Source organism: Hemiscyllium ocellatum, chromosome 40 (genome assembly GCF_020745735.1).
Source record: "Hemiscyllium ocellatum isolate sHemOce1 chromosome 40, sHemOce1.pat.X.cur, whole genome shotgun sequence".
Classification (NCBI taxonomy): Eukaryota; Metazoa; Chordata; class Chondrichthyes; order Orectolobiformes; family Hemiscylliidae; genus Hemiscyllium; species Hemiscyllium ocellatum.
In genome coordinates, this window is record NC_083440.1 from 1,378,943 (window position 1) to 1,397,533 (window position 18,591).

At 44.5% G+C, this 18,591-nt stretch overlaps 1 protein-coding gene across 2 annotated transcripts in view; it reads right to left on the reverse strand.

Moving 5' to 3' along the window:
• The window catches only part of LOC132834534 (uncharacterized), a 29,271-nt gene extending 15,622 nt beyond the window's left edge, over positions 1 to 13,649 (reverse strand). Inside the window, exons 1-5 of one of the 2 annotated variants that reach the window (XM_060853458.1) lie at positions 13,412 to 13,649; positions 8,583 to 8,694; positions 5,463 to 5,556; positions 2,761 to 2,815; positions 742 to 810 (exon numbers count right to left, since the gene is read on the reverse strand). In XM_060853458.1, the coding sequence (XP_060709441.1) occupies positions 742 to 810; positions 2,761 to 2,815; positions 5,463 to 5,556; positions 8,583 to 8,694; positions 13,412 to 13,526 (445 nt within the window). In that variant the 5' untranslated portion in view covers positions 13,527 to 13,649. Of the gene's footprint in view, positions 1 to 741; positions 883 to 2,760; positions 2,816 to 5,462; positions 5,557 to 8,582; positions 8,695 to 13,411 lie in introns of both variants that reach the window. The other variant, XM_060853457.1, reaches the window with a different exon arrangement.
• Between the last annotated feature and the right edge of the window lie 4,942 nt (positions 13,650 to 18,591).

The window sequence follows — 18,591 nt, forward strand, 5'->3', positions numbered from 1 at the left end:
ACATTACCAAAAAGATGTGGACGCTTTGGAGAGGGTTCAGATGATGTTGCCTGGTTTGGAAGGTGCTAGCTATGAAGAGAGATTGAGTAGGATTGTTTTCATTAGAAAAAAGGGGGGTTGAGGGAGGATCTGATTGAGGTCTATGAAATCATGAAAGATATACACAAGGTAGATAGAGATAACCTTCTTCCCTTCTTCAATAACAAGAGGTCACGCTTTCAAGGTGAGAGGTGAAAAGTTTAAGATGATACATGTGGCAAGTACTTCATACACAGGGGGTGGTAGGTACCGGTAACGCGTTGACAGCAGAGGTCATAGCGATAGGCACGGTAGATTCATTTAAGATGTGTCTAAACAAATGCATGAGTAGGTGGGGAGCAGAGGGAGACAGATGCTTTAGAATTGGGTAACAGGTTTAGACAGTGGATTTGGATCGGCTCAGGCTTGGAGGGCTGAAGAGCCTGTTCCTGGGTTGTAAACTTTCTTTGTTCTTTGCTTTTTTGTTAATTTCTGCACTGGCTGAGGCTACTATGAAGGACTCGCCTCATCAACCTTTCCCCTCACCTGAGGAGTTGTGAACCTCAGGTTAAACGGCAATTATCTCTCTCTGAGGAGATAGCAGCCCTATGGTTGAGTAGGGCGGCCGTGACTTTACCTTTCCTATGACAAGTTTCAATCATTAACCCAGAAGAAGTTTGATTAGCAGAAAGGCGATAAAGCGCAAATACCAAAAAGGGTTACCCAGCCAGATCAGCGCCTTATCCACATCAAATTCGTACGACATGTCTCCATCCACAAGGCCTGGGGTATCTATGAAAGTCACCAAGAAAAACATTTTCTGCTTTGAGGTGCTGATCTCGGTCGAAAGGTAGTCTGTCACTCCTGCAGAACACAGAAACTAGGAATGTCAAATGTCAAAAGTGACTTTCCATCTCATACCTTTTTGTTTGCTAAGTTATGTTCAGTCTACATCAAAGATCGCCATGTTAAATCAAAATATATGCATTATACTTTCGCCTTCAATATATAAGAGAGACACATCATTCGCAAAGCGTCTTCAATTTTGTCCACAATGGCAATTAGATTGTAAAAGCAGTTGGAAAAACAGGATGTTGCAATGCGGAAGGAACTCCAACTCTTCGCAGTGACTAGGCATTCTCCCTGAAATAGCAATCCACTGAACGTAACTTCCGCATTGTTACCCCCACAGACCTTTCCTTCGTATGTCCACAATAATAAATTCAAATTATTTTACGTATTTTTTTCCGTTTAAAGTCAATTCCAACATAACCTCCATGCTCCTCAACAATGTGCCTTGCCAAATACATAGAAGTCATCCATACGCCGTCTGAATCATCTTATACACCTGCTCCTTCCAATTCCAGTCAAATTCCACTCAAAACTTTCTTAATCAGGCAACCCAGACCAAAACTTTGCAATTTGTTTCGCTAAGTGTACACTGAGAATAACCCGGAGAATGTCAGCTAGCTTGACTACTAGACTTCAAAACAGACAAAGCTTTATTCACACAATTTCACAATGAAACACAAAGAACAGAATAGAGAACCCCTACAGAAATCAGTCTATCCAAACATGTCTTAATTATGCTGGTCCGAATATGCACAACAGTCCCAATGTGCAAACGCCCTTTAAAACCCAATACAAATGGAACACATGCTGACAGGTTGAAGTTGAAGAGCCGAAAGAAAGAGAGACAGAGTTTCCACACAGATCACTGTCGAACTCCTCATCAGTTCAAAACTGAACCAAACCGCTGTGCTCAGCTCGAGAGCTGATCAGTCCCCTTTTATTCTCCAGGTCGTTTCTAAAACATGACCACTTTGGCCTGAAGTCTCATCTGTTTACATAGAAACAAAAAGCCTCGCAATACCCTTTTCACCTTGGCACGAAATCAGACTGATGGGAGCCCAGTCTGGTTCATTATCCCTCTGAAAACAATCAAAACATTGTATCCTTGAGCCAAGGAATAGTTTTTTTTGAAAAAAAAGGAACTGGCTTGATGACACCAGGAATCTGTGAATCTGCACATTAACGTATGTCTGCTCTTCAGTACTTTCCAGGGTCTTACCATTCAGAGAACAATTCCTTGCCTTGTTCGAGCAGGGCAAAATCTCACACATTTCTGGGTTACGTCCATTTGACACTGCTCTACCGATGTGTCCAGGCAATTAATATCCTCCTTTAGTTGACAGCTGTCATCCTATTAACTACCTTAGCAAATATTATGACATCCACAAACTTCTTGACTATATCTATACATTTCAGTCGAAAGCATTAATGTATACCACAAAGAGCAGGTGCCTCAAAATCAAGGTCCACTGAGCACTACTCGAAACAGACTTCTGCTTCCAGAAACATCGGTCCACCATCAAACTGTGCCTCTTGTCCCTCAGCTAATTTAAAGTCCAATGCATTACTTAGTCTCCAATGGACGATCTTACCTTCATCACCAATCTGCCATGAGTGCCCTTCTCAAAAGCCTTGCTAAATCCAGAGCAAAACATCAAATGCATGACCCTCATCGACACTTCTGGTTACTTTATCAAAACGTTTTGGCGCATTTATGCAACACCACATTCCCTTGACAAATTAATGTCGACTGTACCTGATTGGTGTTAGGACATTATTACATTGAAAGATAGAAAGTTAATTTTGTGAAGCTTTATTTATTTGATGTGACGTTCATAACTACTATTAGTCCTCCTATTCTTTCCAAAATTTACATTCCCGTGAAAGTACCTTCGATTTTTTCGAGACCTTGGAATTGCGGGTAGACATGCAATGTAGCATTACCCTGTGGAAACAAGGAAAATGAATACAGGTTACAGACGTATAGTCCTGCAAACAAGTTATGGTGCTGTCGGGGTTCCAGTTACCTCGGTTGCCTCAAGAGACGTTTTACACGGTAGAATAACACCAACATGATGTCTTCAATTCCCATGCAAGTTGAGGTTGCCATGAAAGACTCGCTTCTTATACTCTCCCCTCACCTGAGACATGGTGACTGAGATCTCTCTCTGCAAAGAGAGAGTAGGATGATAGGGTCTTTAGAATTTGATATAGGAGTATTCACGGAGTATTGTTCAAAAGAATCCAAATCCTGAACCAGTCCAGAGGAGATGTTTGTAACCATATGACTAATTGCAGCATTCTGGGGACATGGTTCAAAGGTCACCAGAACAACTAATAGAGTTACTGCGTACAGAATGAAATTGGACTTAACCAACAAAATAATAATGGTCGAAATTCCTCATTTATGAAACAAGAAGTAAACGTTTGACCCAATGGGACTATTTAAGGAAGGAAATAGGTTGACCTTGTCTTATCTTGCCGACATGTGTCTCCCAACCAACAGCAGGACACCTGATTACCTAAAGCCATTTAGGCAAACATTTCTTATGTCCATATGTCGTCTGGTCCTCCATATGTCTCCAGTCCCACAGCAGACCTGCGGAGTAGCCTAGCAAACTAACCAGTTCAGTGACAACACACACAGACATCTCTCCAGAAACTCAGCACGTCTGACAGCCGGGGCAAGACCATTCGCCACAGCTGACGATTAGCCACCGCCCATTGGTCACTGAAGACGATTCGCCACTGCAAATAAGTTTAAAATGTTAGGGAACAAGCATATCCAAACTACATAAAATTGTCGTTATATTGGTTAAGGTAGTGTTTGCATTGTTTCAGTAACAATTTATTTTCGTTACAGGAGAGCTTTTTTTTTAAGCTTGTGGTTTTTTTTTCATTTACCCCCAAGTCTTCAAAATGGAAACGGAAATTATTAGTAAACGTGTATATGAGAAGTTTTACCACGATGGTTTTATATATGTTTTTGATAAACTGTCCAAGAGTGATTCAAGTATTAAGTTTTGGCGATGTGAACATTCTGCTTGTATTCTTATGTGTTCTTATTAATGAATGTGTAGCTGATGTCCCTCAGTCAGTCCTAGCATCTTTACCGATGACATGAAGAAAATAATTCGACAAAAAAGGAATGATAGGAGACGCAGACGATAGAATACAAAAAAATTGTTCTTGAATACGGTGAAAGCGATTGTTTGGAATACCTTAGAGGAATAGCGCATAACTATCAAATGAACTAAAATTTCATTGTTTAATATTAATGTGAGATTTTACTGCCATTATAAAGACTTTTAAAATATATTTTCTTTTGCTGGTTAAAGTTTGTAACTCATTTTTGTGTATAAACTAATAAAACGATGTTTATTTTACCTCTTCTTTAATCAATATGTAGGATGTATGTGTATAAATAAAGGGGACTGAGAAGTATGAAAGAACAGGCGGGAGGGAAAACAATCAGTACATGTATATATACTTCCGGTGGTGAATAGTCTCCAGAGGTCAAACAACCCCAGCGGAGAAATGCTGGTGGAGAACTGGCAGTGGCTAATCATCGGCAGCGAATCTGCCGTGGAAAATTGTCACCAACACCTGACAGCAACTGTGGAGAGAAAAAGTTGGTGGTCGGGGGGGAGGATTGTGACTGATAGGTGAAGAATGAGTCCAGAAGAGCAGGAAGACACCCAGGCAGGCAAAGTGATGGATAATAGTGAGCCAGGAGATAGAGAAGCAAATCTCCTAATGGGGACCATTGCTGGTTCATAGTGGGAAGTCTATGCTGAAAGCAGACCATGTCATTACAGGCCCTGGCGTGTGTGAGAGGGTGAAGTACATGGGAGAAGGTGGTCAGGCTCTAAAATTGCTGAACTGAACCTTGAAAGCTGCAGCGTCCCCAAGAGGAAAATGAAAATGCGGTGAGATTACTTACTCCTTTACCCCACATCCCCTGTCATATGTACCCCCTTTCCTGAGCTACCATCAGTTTTGAAGAAAGATTCGTGCACCCGAAACGTTTACTCTGTTTCGCAATGCACATATGCTGCCAGATCTTCTGCGTTTCTCAAGTAGTTTCTACTTCCGATTCAAATTTCCAGCATTCACAGATGTTAGTTTTATGTTACGGTTTAAGGGGAGTTTGGGTTGGTCAGCAAATTCTGGTATTGTCAGCAACTTATCAAAGAACAAAGTAGACTGTACCAGCGCTATTCATGTTTTTCTTCAATTGTCAGGTGATTGCAACAGCATTATGATTTGTCTTTGGCACTCACAGCTGGAAGCTGGGTCTGGTTTCTATTATTACAGGAATGGTCAATGTTCGAGCACTGCACAACTCAAACAGTTTAAATACAGAATAAATTATTATTAGTCATCTGTGATTTCCGTTCAGTGGCATTGGGAGTGAGAAAGCGGGTCAAAACCGCCAGATGTAAATGAAGAAGAGAATGATATCGAATGTGATGATGACTAAGAATTCCAGTGAAGTGCACTTGAAAGAGGCTATCAGGTTTTTGACATAAGCCATTATCTTTCAGGGATCTCGGATGAGTGAAAGCTCGAAGATCCAAGCCATTACTCACCAGGAGTGACTCCCTTTTCTTTCCACTGGTGACAAACGTAAATCCCTGTGTCTCGGTTGCAACTCCTGTTTTCTGTATATGTTCTTCAATGTACCTACAAGTTTCAATGGTTAGACACGCAAGTATCACTCTCAAAGTCCGTGGATAATACAATATTTGATTATAGCTAAGGAAAGACACATTTTGCTGAAGATGTTTGACCTGATGTCATCAGGATAATTAGCAATACACATCAAAGTAAAGGGAGAACAATACCTCACCAAGAGAGATGGGTCAGGAGTTGACAAGTGGACTGACTAATGAACAGCTGTCGTGGGAAAAGTTGTCTTCTGTTGAGTTGTATTGAAACAGGCACAATTTGTACACACTTCCTTTTGACTGATCATGGCGAAGGTTGTTCTGGAGGATAGGTTGTGTTATTCCTATTTCTACAGTCACAAGATTGGATAAGGTGAGGCTACTGAGAGACTCAGTCAGCATTACTGAGAGGAATAGAGGCAGTATGGACTCTGCAATAAACAGTCAACATCACTAAGCGGAGCAGAGGTAGTGGAGAGCATGTGCCAGGCCGTAAATGTCATTCCTGAATGGACATTGTGAGTGTTCTCACTCAGGCAGTCAGCATCAACTGGACGGCAGAGCATTTCAGGACCACTGTAGAGCAACACTGAGAGGAACAGACAAGAAAAGGAGCCGTTGGGACTCACGAACGTGTGCATTCAATTACAATGCCCTTACCTTTATCCTCTCGTCATCATTCTGCTTGTGACGGGAAACTTACACTCAGCTTTCTCCAGTTTCTCTTGCACTGTGGGCTGGACAGTCATGCCAACATTGTGGATATACTCCCACCCTGCCTGATGTGGTCATGACGTTCTCAACATCTTTGCTTGCCTGAGACTTGGTGACCCTCAAGTAAAACCACCACTAGTCATCTCTCTGTAATAAGCCCAGTGGTCTGGTGAGACTATGGCGACTTTATATTTATAGCCTTAATGCAATTGTTCCGACTTCCTATTCCCAGCTTGACTTTGGTTCTACCTCAATTGGGATTGAGTTGCAAGGAATCCTACCAGCATTTACAAATCTCCCAGCAGAAATAACCAGACCCGGCCTATTGGAAGTGTAACACGGAAATGTGCATCTCGCACAGCAGATCTCCAGCCTCAATCTGAATCCAGCAATCCTGATAATCATTGAAACATGAAACTGGCGACACTCCTGAGATTACTGATCTTGATGGACTGTATTTTTTTTCTAATTTCCTTCAGAACTCCCTGATTCTTTTCTTTCCCAACCTTACCCCCAGTGACATTGACAGAAATACAGAACGTGACTGCTGGATGATCGCCCTCCCATTTCGGCAGATGTCCTGCAGTCCTGATGTCCTTGACCCTGGCACCAGAGAGACAGCACATCACATTACTGTTAAAATGCCTATCTCTTGCTGTGATGATGGAATCGCCAATAACTATTCCTCATCCTGTCTTCCTCCACCTCCTCGCCTGTGCATCTCAATTGACGGTGCTGTCACAGTCTGGACTCTGTCCGCACTTATAAGGAGAGCCATTGGTTCCATCCATTTCCAACTGGATTACGGATTAGCAAGGTAGACCAAGGTGGGGTGGGGTGGGGGGGTGCGGGCTCGTGCACTGCTTGTGTGCTCTTATTAGATAACCTCAGAGTTAAAAAAAATCACACAACACCAGGTTATAGTCCAACAGGTTTAATTGGAAGGACACTAGCTTTTGGAGCGACGCTCCTTCATCAGGTGATTGTGGTCAGAAAATTAAAACAACTAAGACATCAATCAGTGTATCCAGTCAATGTAGTGATTGTGCGTTCAGGAGTGTTGCTGGTTACAGAATGGAAGTTTCATCTTTGAGTTCCAAATCGGTGGTCAATACTTTGCTGGAATGGATCGGCTGTGGGCTCCTTGTTAGCGCCCTCGGCTGTGTGTTCCAGCACCATCATTTGCCTTCACCCGAAAGCTAGTGTGCTTCCAATTAAACCTGTTGGACTATAACCTGGTGTTGTGTGATTTTTAACTTTGTACACGCCAGTCCAACACCGGCATCTCCAAATCATTAGATAACCTCATGCTCATTCGTTCCCCTTCTGCCCTAACACTGGTAATCTGCAGGTAAACAGTTCCCTACACGTGATCTCCAGGTAGGTACTGTTTACTGAGCGTACATCAGAGACTCGAAACTTCGCTTTGAATCCAGAATCTGGACATTAAACTTTTGCAAATGGTGAGATTGCTGCAGGTGTGTTTATCTGGGAGACTCGAAATGACCAAGAATTCATTCATATTGCAGGGTACAAACTCCACTCGGCCCTTCTGCCCTTTCATTGACTGTCTCTATAAACTAGTTATTACTATTGGAATCAGCAGGAACCTGCAATGAAATTTGAACATAATTTTGCCAAATTTGCAAATAACATAAAAATAGGTGGGAAGGCAAATGATTGTGCTGGAACATACAGCCGAAGGCGCTGCCAAGAGGACCCACAGCCGATCCATTCCAGCAAAGTATGGACCACCGGTTTGGAACTGAAAGATGAATTTCCATTCTGTAACCAGCAACACTCCTGAATCCAGAATTACTACATTGACTGGATACACTGACTGACTTCTTCGTTGTTTTAATTTTCTGACCACAATCGCCTGACCTTGCATAATTTATCAAATCGATTGTTGTTCGTGTTTTAACTTTTTGCTGTGTTTTATTTACTGCTTTGTATAAACAAAATTGACATTCTGTTCCATTTTTTAAATTTTTTTTTGCTGTGTGCCCACTCCTGTTTATTTTTTTTTCCTTCACATCAGAGGGGGGCTTTGCATTTTATTTTTTTTAATGCTGTGTGATCAAAGACTCCTGTTTATTTTTTTTTCTTTTTCCTGTTCCATTTTATACAGACCGTCCCTATTTAAGAGTATCGTTCAGAGCAACTTAGTCAAGTCATGCCAACATTTTATGAATCCGCACTTTCTGCTGGAGAATGACCCTCCTGGCTAAGGTGGATGTTCAGATCCAGTCAATATTCTTCAAGCATTTCTCATGAATGTACCCGGCCCAACCCTCCCAAATACAACAGTGAAACTGGCCTGCTTACCAATTGATGAAGGAGCTCTTCCCAGCTGAATGATTGCCCATCAGCATCACTGTGATCTTCTTCCTTGGAGCCAAGAGTCTGAGGCCCAGCTGCTTGGCGATCCCCACCAGTCCTATCGAGAGCAGATTTTTTAAAAATCAGAAATTTGATGTTATGCCCATAAAAGTTTTACTTGTGACTGAATGGCGTGAATATGATCACCTCCGTTAGAAACTAGTTGATTGGTTTCCCTTTGACATCAGAGGTAATTCACTCACATTGCACTGATTTCACGTTGCTGCTACAACATAGGGTGTAGCTTGATGAATAAAATAGCTCAAATAAACAGAGAATATATATCTGTTCCTTTTTCATCTGTTTTAATACAAAAATTAAGGAAATATATAAGCGTAATAGAGTGATGATCATATCTAGTGCTTAACACCCTGGCCAAGTTTTCAATGCATTGGACATGACATGACAAAAGAATAGAGATTCTGCAATTGTGAGACTTAATCACAGAATTACAATTGCTTCCTTAATAAAAGGAGACATTCATTTCTGCTACATCTCATTCTCTTAACGCCTGAATGCGACTTGTAGTAAATCTTTACATTTTACAGCTCGGGCAATGAGACACTACGTGACGTCCCATTGATTTAATGGTTTTCTCCAGCACTCTGTCTGTCTCTCTCTCTCTCTCTCTCTCTCTCTGTCTATCTCTCTCTCTCTCTCTCTCTCTCTCTCTCTCTCTGTCGCTCGCTCTGTCTCTTTCTCTTGAATTAGAAGTATATGAGGCTCTAAGTTATGTTCCTACATCTGTAACTTTATCTCCAATTTTTCCAATTTGTAATTGCATTATCATCACATTCACATTTCTCCACTTTATCGTGTCATTTGCATAATGAATTATTCTGAAAGCATGAACAAATTTCTTCCATGTAAGTTCATTTATAGTGATAAATATGCAATAGAGCAGCAATAGATTAAAATGTTGTCAGTTTCCTTTATTAAAATTGATCATAAGAGTAGAACTAAATAGCTGCTTGCAAACATAAGCTTTTAAGATATTGCTGCACATGAATACTTGGGCATATCGATGCAAAAGACACAAGTGAAATAAAGCAGCACACTTTTTAATAACTTAAGAGCCCATGATCAACCACGATTCCCTTGATTGGCATAACAAACTCGAGGGATTAAATGGCTTAATCTTGCACAGAAGGATGTGGAGACACTGGAACGGGTGAAGAGGAGGTTTGCCAGGATGTTGCCTGGTATGGTAGGAAGATCGTATGAGGAAAGGCTGAGGCACTTGGGGCTGTTTTCATTGGAGAAAAGAGGTTTAGGGGTGACTTGATAGAGGTGTACAAGATGATTAGGGGTTTAGATAGGGTTGACAATGAGAACGTTTTCCACGTATGGAGTCAGCTATTACCAGGGTGCATAGCTTTAAATTAAGGGGTGGTAGGTATAGGACAGATATTAGGGTTAGATTCTTTACGCAGCGAGTCGTGAGTTCATGGAATGCCCTGCCAGTAGCAGTGGTGGACTCTCCCTCTTTATGGGCATTTAAACGGGCATTGGATAGACATATGGAGGATAGTGGGCTAGTGTAGGTTAGGTGGGCTTGGATCGGCGCAACATCGAGGGCCAAAGGGCCTGTACTGTGCTGTATTTTTCTATGTTCTATGTTCTATGTTCTATGTAAGGCACATCGTTTGTTATTGCAATTTATAGGTAAGGTGAAGGTTTCATATATGACATAAGACTTTACTAAAATCTATCTTAAAACAGAATTAATGATACAACTTTGGGGTGGCGTAAAGAAGCAGAGAGACCTCCAATTTCATGCACATGATTCTCTGGTGATGGCCAGATAGCTTGACACACTCGTTAAAAAGTCTTATAGGAATTTTGGGTTCATGCAGGTAGAGAATTTAAAAGCAAGGAAGTGGTGCTATGCTTCTACAAATCATTGGTCCAATCACATTTGGAGTATTGCATTCTGTTCTGGGCACATTATATAATGAAGAATGTTGGAGTTCCGGACAGAGTGCAAAGTAGATGTACGAGAATGATCCTGGGAATAAGGGATTTTAGATAAAAGGAAATATTAGAGAGATTGGGTTTAATTTCCTTGAAGAAGAAAGATTGAGACTTGCCTTATCGAATTGTTCAAAATTATGAACAATTTTGACTGGGTAAAAACAGAGGTTCCATTTCCAACAGTTCATGTGTGAGTATTAAGTGTCAGAATTTCATGATTGTCAACAAGAGAGCGAGGAGTGAGATAATGACAAAAACCGAAATAACTGCAGATGCTGGAAATCAGAAACAAAAACTGAAATTGCTGGAACAACGCAGCAGATCTACCAGGATCTGTGGAGAGGAAGCATGTTCCTGGTCCATTGACACTCCTTCAGATGAGAAGAAATGTCTTCATTTTGGAATTCGGAATGTGCTACCTGGGAAAGTGCTGGAGGCAGTTTAGGTACAAGGTTTCAAATGTGAATGATATATATTTGAAAATGATGAATGCAAGGGCTACGTAGATAGGACTGGAGAATGGGACGAGCTGGGTAGCTTTTTCAGGAGCCTGTACAGACATAATGGGTTAAATTGTTTCATCTATGATTCTATGTGTTCAGCCCTAGCTTGCATTCAAAGGAATGATGACATTGTGCAGCAGTACGCTGCATGACAAAAGAGAGTTGAGTTCGATTCTGGAATAATAGAAAGTTCCGCCAATTGCCCAACAACTCCCTGGCATGTAGAAGGCTGGAACTTGATCAAAACGAAACGCATTAGTTCCACAGAGATTCAAAGGGTAGACACTGAGAAGTTGAATCTTAAGCTGGGGAGTTTATTATCTGGGATCATGGTCAGAGGATATGTGTTCAATCATTCACGCTTGACATTAGAAACTAAAGCCTCACATGAGTCATTGGCTGGATTGTGAATTACTGTAAATCTGAAGAAATGTGGACTATGGGGTAAAAGAATGTTTAAGGCTGAGCCAGGCAATTATTTCCATCCTTAAGGAATCAGAGAATTTGGAGTGAACGCAGATACTTAGCGATTAATCTGAACACCATCATTGGTTACATTGAAGAAGTTTGAGAAAAATCGCGATCCTCTTACTCTCACATTTCCAATGCATTCACTCTGAATCGAACCATTCTGAAAATCTCTCCATTAAAACATTTTTTAACTTTGATTTCGAAATGAATCTCCCTCTCCCGACAGGTTGTACAATCAGAAAAGTACGTGTCAGTTCACTGAGAATGCAAATTTCTCTCCTGATCCTTCATGAAAGAACCCACTGCTACCCTCTGCAGGACTCTCAATCGTTTTCCCACCCAGTGAACAGCTTTTCCATCCTCACTCTGATCAAACCAATCGATGTTGCACCATCTATAAATTTCACCCTTTTGCTCTCACTTTGTACATATCACGTCGATTATATCATTCGTTAAATCTCATTGCCATTCCTGTACTTGGTATCGACGCCCATCTTTGCTGGCAGTATGAAGATCCAGTGACTTTTAAGCAGAAATATGAAGTAAAAAGCATAGCTCAGGTTCAATATGTAACGTGTCACATAGGGAGACCTATGGATGGAATTGTATAAATTCTCCAAAAAGCCTCCACATAAGCCATGGTGCACACAGATAGATAGCCAGAGACTTTTCGCCAGGCGAGAATTGGCTGTCATGAGAGGTCATAATGTTAAGGTGATTGGAGGAAGGTATAGGAGAGATCTCAGAGACAGGGTCTTTACACAGAGAGTGGCGGGTGCGTGGCATGCACTGCCAGCAATGGTAGTAAATTCGGAGACATTAGGGACATTTAAGCGACATTTAGGGACAATTACATGGACGGCAGTAAATTGGGCGGCGTGTAGGTTAGGTTGATCTTAGATTCAGATAAATTTTCGGAACAACGTAGTGGGACATAGGGCCTGTACTTTACTGTACCGTTCTATATTCTATATTCTAAAACAGGAGGCTGTGAGTTGTTGGAGTAATTCCTGTATGTGCATGGGGTGTGGGTGTGTGTCTGTGAGACAGAGCCCATGTGTGTTTGACTGTTTGATCCTCGAGTATGTGTGAAATTATTTGTATGTGAGTGTGAGTATCTTTATGTGAGTGTGTGTGCGGATGCCTGAGTGAGTGAGTGCGTGTGAATCAGTCAATGAGTGTGGTGCTGGAAAAGCACAGCAGGTCATGCAGAATCCGGGGAGCAGGAGAATCGACGTTCGGGCAGGAGCCCTTCATCAGGAATTAGTGAATAGGTTAGTTCGTGAGTCAGTGTGTACGACTGTGAAAATATATGTGTGAGAATGCATGTGTGTGTATTGTACGTGAGAGTGAGTTAGTGAGTGCGCAAATGTGAGTGTCCGTGTGCGTGTTTGTGAGAGAGAGAGAGAGAGAGTATGAGAGAAAATCTAAGGTTGTGTATGTGTGTGACATTACTCCACAGATCTAAGTGATAGTTCTGCAAAAGTCCTGTTGAATGCTGCATTACAGAGTTCAGCTGCAGCTAATTCAAGATTCATGATACATGAGAAGCGAGTGACTCACAAACTCTGAAATAAACGCACCAGCTGCTGCCTCTCAAACACGGCAGCGAGGAACTCAGCTGTACACTGGAAGCTCGTTAAAAATATCTTTCACTCTAGGGGGTGATGGGGGTGGGGGTCCTCCTGTGATGAAGTGGTAAGTGGCCCTAAATGGGAGTCCTGCTTCAGAGAGTGCAATACCGTTTCCAAACAGATTGATTCGAAAATACTTATAACTTCACTTTTTTCCCAAAACATTCACCCCACCCCCGCCACATTATCTTACCCTGACTTGAGTCCGTGTAAAGCAAGTGGCATTCTCTGAGAATGTTCTCATTGACGGAGAGACGTAAATTCTCTGAAGAGTTTGAACTGGGCCGATGCTTCAGCAATCCTGACATGATTTTTGTGCTGAAAATGTGGCAGATTCCCTCAGACTGAGCGGGAACAGTCCTGTCTTGAGCTCACCGTCCGACTTATTGGCACAGTCCTTGGACCAACAAGGTCATGGTGAATGACAGGTCATGTCTCCAAGCCCACTCGGTACTCACTGTGTGCCCCCATCCGTCAGGATGACTACATTATAACAACAGTTCGACACTCGGGTTTCTGAGCTAAACATGCTAATTTATGCCGCTTACAATACAACGTACTCGTGAAGTTAAATCTGACATTTGTTAACTTTTCAAGACTTGGTTCATGTCTCCACATTATGGTCATCGGGACAAGAGGAGGACATTCAGCCCCTCGAACATCTTCTGGCACTCAATGCTTATCTGTGACATAGCATTATAGATTTTATAAAATGTATTTGCAGGATGTTTGCATCACCGGTTCGGTCAGCATTTATTGATCCCAGGACAGTTCAGAGTCAATCACATTGCTATGTGTCTGGTGTCACATGTCGACCAGGTGAGGATGGCAGATTTCCTTCGCTAAAGGACGTTAGAGAGTCAAATATTTGTTTGTTTTTTTTCCCCAGATGGTGATTTCGTGACAATCATTAGACTCTTAATTCCAGAATTTTTTATAGAATTCTAATCTTACCATGGTTTGATTTGAACCTGGGCTGCCAGAATATCACTGGGCTCTCTAGATAATACTGTTAATATCACTGGGCAAATGCGGTTGGCCTCTATCCCTTAATATCTTCGGTTAACAAAATATCATCTCCTTCAGATTTAAAACAAACAACTCATCTAGCACCCACTGCTGTTTGTTGAAGTGTGTTCAAAATCATAAGAAATTTAATCGAAATTAGTTGCATAAAATCGCATTTTATTCTCCCATACTTAGCGAGTTTTAACAAGCATCAAGTCTAACAGTCAACATAAGTCAATACGTAATAAAGATGTGGCTAATTTCATCATTTCCTGCCTTCTTTGATAACAGGTTGTACTTAAGTATACTGTTAACGTCTTAAAAGTATCTTCAATACAATGTTTAAAGTTTTCCTTCTATCTTCAGTTTCTCGATGTTTGATAAACCACATTTTAATATCCATAAGAACAGGTGAGAATGTGCATCTATCTAAACCGTCTGACTGATTCCTTCAGAATTATTAGTCCTGCCCCGCCGCCCAGGGCATATCTCACACTTGGTACATGATCATCTCTCCCCCTGCTGCATGCGAAATACAGTGAGATGTTAAGTGATGATTTTTGGGCGTCAGGGGGAGAAGGCATAGCATAAATTAAATAGTACAATGAAAAAGAGAGGCTTCAGCTTCAATGTAAAACACTGTCAGCACGAGTGGTGGAAACGGGCGCCTGTCACTGTCCACTATGCCACCACATTTGCTGTCATCCAAAAGCATTAACAATGCCGCCTATATTGTCATTAAAATTGCTTATATAAATGACAAACAATTGTGGTCCCAACACCAATCCTTCAGTATGTACAACAATCCCCTGTCTGAGTGAATCCAATCCAATCTTCAGTGAAGAAGACTTTATTTAAGAGTCCATCAGAATTCCTGATGAAGGGCTTATGCCCGAAACATCGAATCTCCTGCTCGTCTGATGCTGCCTGAGTGGTTGTGTTTTCCAACAGCATACTCTGGACTCTAATCTCCAGCATCTGCAGTGCTCAGTCTGAAATCTGCTGTGCTCTTATCTTGAGTCTCTCCAGCCTCGTTCCAGTGGAAACCTCCCTGCTTCGATCTCATCTATTCCCTTCATCATTTTAGATGCTTCTGTAAGATTCCTCTCTCATTCTTCTCAACTCCAATGAGTATACTCCCAGTCTACCCCATTTTTTCTTCAGAAGGCAACACTCCCAAATCCGGAATCAGCCCAGTGAAAGCCTTTGCACCTCCTCAGCTGGAACTGGGTCTATTGGAGAGTTTAACCATAGGGCGAGGCAGGCACAGAGAAACAGAGAGAGGGAGAGGTAGAGAGAGAGGGATAGAGGGGGGGAGGGAGACAAGGAGAGGGGGAGAGGGAGACAAGGAGAGAGAGAGGGACGAGGAGAAGGGGAGAGAGGGAGAGGAAGAGGGAAAAAGAGAGGGAAATAGGGAGGAAGGGAGATAAGGAGAGAGACAGAGAGAGGGAGGGAGAGATGAAGGGTGAGGGAGCAAGAGACACACAGAGAGCGAGGGAGGCAGAGAGAGAGAGAGAAAGTGAGGGGGAGCGAGAGAGGGAGAGAGGGAGGGAGGGAGAGAGAGGGAGAGAAGGAGACAGAGGGGGAGAGAGAGAGTGAGAGAGGGAGAGGGAGATAGGGACAGAATCGGGGGGAGGAGGGAGAGAGTTTAAGGGGTTAGAGAGAGGGAGTTAGAGAGGGAGAGAGAGGAAAAGAGGGAGAGGGGAGAGGGTGAGACCGAGAGAGACAGAGAGTGCGAGAGAGTGGGAGAGAGGGAATGGGAAAGAGACAGAGAGAGTAGGAGAGAAGGAAAGAGAGGGAGGGAGAGGGAGAGAGAAAGAGGGAGGGAGCAAAACAGAGTGTGAACGTGAAAGAGAGAGAGGGGATAAGAGGGAAAGAGAGAGTGAAAGTGAGAAAGGGAGACAGGGAGAGATAGAGGGAGACAGAGAGGGAGGGAGAGAATGAGAGAGGGAGAGAGAGCAAGGGAGAGAGAGGAAGAGAGAAAGAGGGATGGAGAAAGAGGGAAGAGCGAGACAGAGTGAGAGAGAGAGAGGGAATGAGAACAAGAGAGTGGGGGAGAGAGGGGGAGAGCATGAGAGAGAAGGAGACAGGGAGAGAGAGGGAAGAGAGTGAGAGCGAGGGGAAGACCGAGAGAGGGAGGGGAGACCATGAGAGGGAGAGAGAGGAAGAGATAGAGAGGGAGAAAGAGGGAATGAACGAGAGAGAGGGAGAGAAAATGAGGGAAAGAGAGTGGGAGAGAGAGAGAGAGGGGGGAGAGAGAGGGATAGAGAGAGTGAGCGAGAGATGAAGAGAAAGGACAAGAGACAGTGTGAAAGAGAGAGAGGGAGGAGAGAGAGATTGAGAGAGAGAGTGGGGGTGTGTGAGAGAGAGAGAGACAGACGAGGCGAGGGAGACTGAGAGAGGGAGGGAGAGCAATAGATAGCGGGAGAGAGAGGGGGAGAAAGAGGGAAGGAGTGAGAGAGTGGGGAGAGAGAGAGTGAGGAAGAGAGAGAGAGAGGGTGAGAGAGTGAGAGGAAGAGAGAGTGACAGAGAGTGAAAGGGAGGGAGGGAGAGAGAGAGAGACTGGGATAGAGAGAGTGAGCAAGAGACGAAGAGAAAGGAGGAGAGAGAGTGAGAGAGAAGGAGGGGGAGAGAGAATGAGAGAGAGAATGAGAGAGAGAGTGAGAGAGAGGGAGGGGAGAGAGAATGAGAGAGAGAGGGAGGGGGACAGAGAGTGAGAGAGGGAGGGAGAGCATAAGATAGTGAGGAAGAGAGAGAGGGAGGAAAAGAGGGAAGGAGAGAGAGAGAGAGAGAGAGTGAGACAGAGAGGGAGAGAGAGAGAAAGTTGGAAAGAGCCCGGGAAGGCACTGCCCCAGGCTGGGAGCTCACTGCCCCAGACTGGGAGGTCACTGTGTCAGACCAGGAGATCACTGCCACCAGGTCGGGAGGTCACTGTCATAGATCAGTAGGTCGCTGCCTCAGACTGGGAGGTCACTGTGCCAGGCTGGGAGGTCACTGTGCCAGGCTGGGAGGTCACTGCCCCGGACCAGGAGGTCACTGTCACCAGGTCAGGGCGTCACTGTTACAGACCGTGAGGTTGCTGTGCCAGGCCGGGAGATCACTGCCCCAGAACACGAGGTAACTGCCACAGACCAAGGGGTCACTGCCCCAGGCCAGGAGTTCATCACCCCAGACCGGGACGTCACTGTCCCAGACCGGGAGGTCACTGTCCCAGACCGGGAGGTCACTGTCCCAGACGGGAGGTCACTGTCCCAGACCGGGAGGTCACTGTCCCAGTCCGGGAGGTCACTGTCCCAGTCCGGGTAGTCACTGTCCCAGACCGGGAGGTCACTGTCCCAGACTGGGTGGTCACTGCCCCAGGCCGGGAGTTCATCACCCCAGACCGGGACGTCACTGTGCCAGACGGGAGGTCACTGTCCCAGACGGGAGGTCTCTGTCCCAGACCGGGCAATCACTGCCCCAGACCAGGAGGCCACTGTGTTGGACCGGGCGATCACTGCCCCAGACCGGGAGGTCACTGCCTCAGACCGGGGACGTCACTGTCCCAGACCGGGAGGTAACTGTCCCAGACCGGGAGATCACTCTACCAGACCAGGAGGTCAATGTGTGAGACCGGGGGTCGCTGCTCCAGACTGGGTGGTCACTGTACCAGACCGGGAGGCCACTGTACCAGACCGGGCGGTCACTGTCCCAGACCGGGAGGTCACTGTACCAGACCGGAAGGTAATTGTCCCAGACCGGGAGGTCGTTGTACCAGACCGGGAGATCACTCTGCCAGACCAGGAGGTCAATGTGTGAGACCGGGGTTCGATGCTCCAGACCGGGAGGTAACTGTCCCAGACCGGGAGGTCACTGTCCCAGACCGGGAGGTCACTCTCCCAGACCGGGAGGTCACTGTACCAGACCGGGAGGTAACTGTCCCAGACCGGGAGGTAATTGTCCCAGACCGGGAGGTCACTCTACCAGACCGGGAGGTAATTGTCCCAGACCGGGAGGTCACTGTCCCAAACCGGGAGGTAACTGTCCCAGACCGGGAGGTCACTGTCCCAGACCGAGAGGTCACTGTCCCAGACCGGGAGGTCACTGTCCCAGACCGGGAGGTCACTGTACCAGGCCGGGAGGTAATTGTCCCAGACCGGGAGGTCACTGTACCAGACCGGGAGGTCACTGTCCTAGACCGGGAGGTCACTGTACCAGACCGGGAGGTAACTGTCCCAGACCGGGAGGTCACTGTCCCAGACCGGGAGGTCACTGTCCCAGACCGGGAGATCACTGTCCCAGACCGGGAGGTCACTGTACCAGACCGGGAGGTAACTGTCCCAGACCGGGAGGTCACTGTCCCAGACCGGGAGGTCACTGTACCAG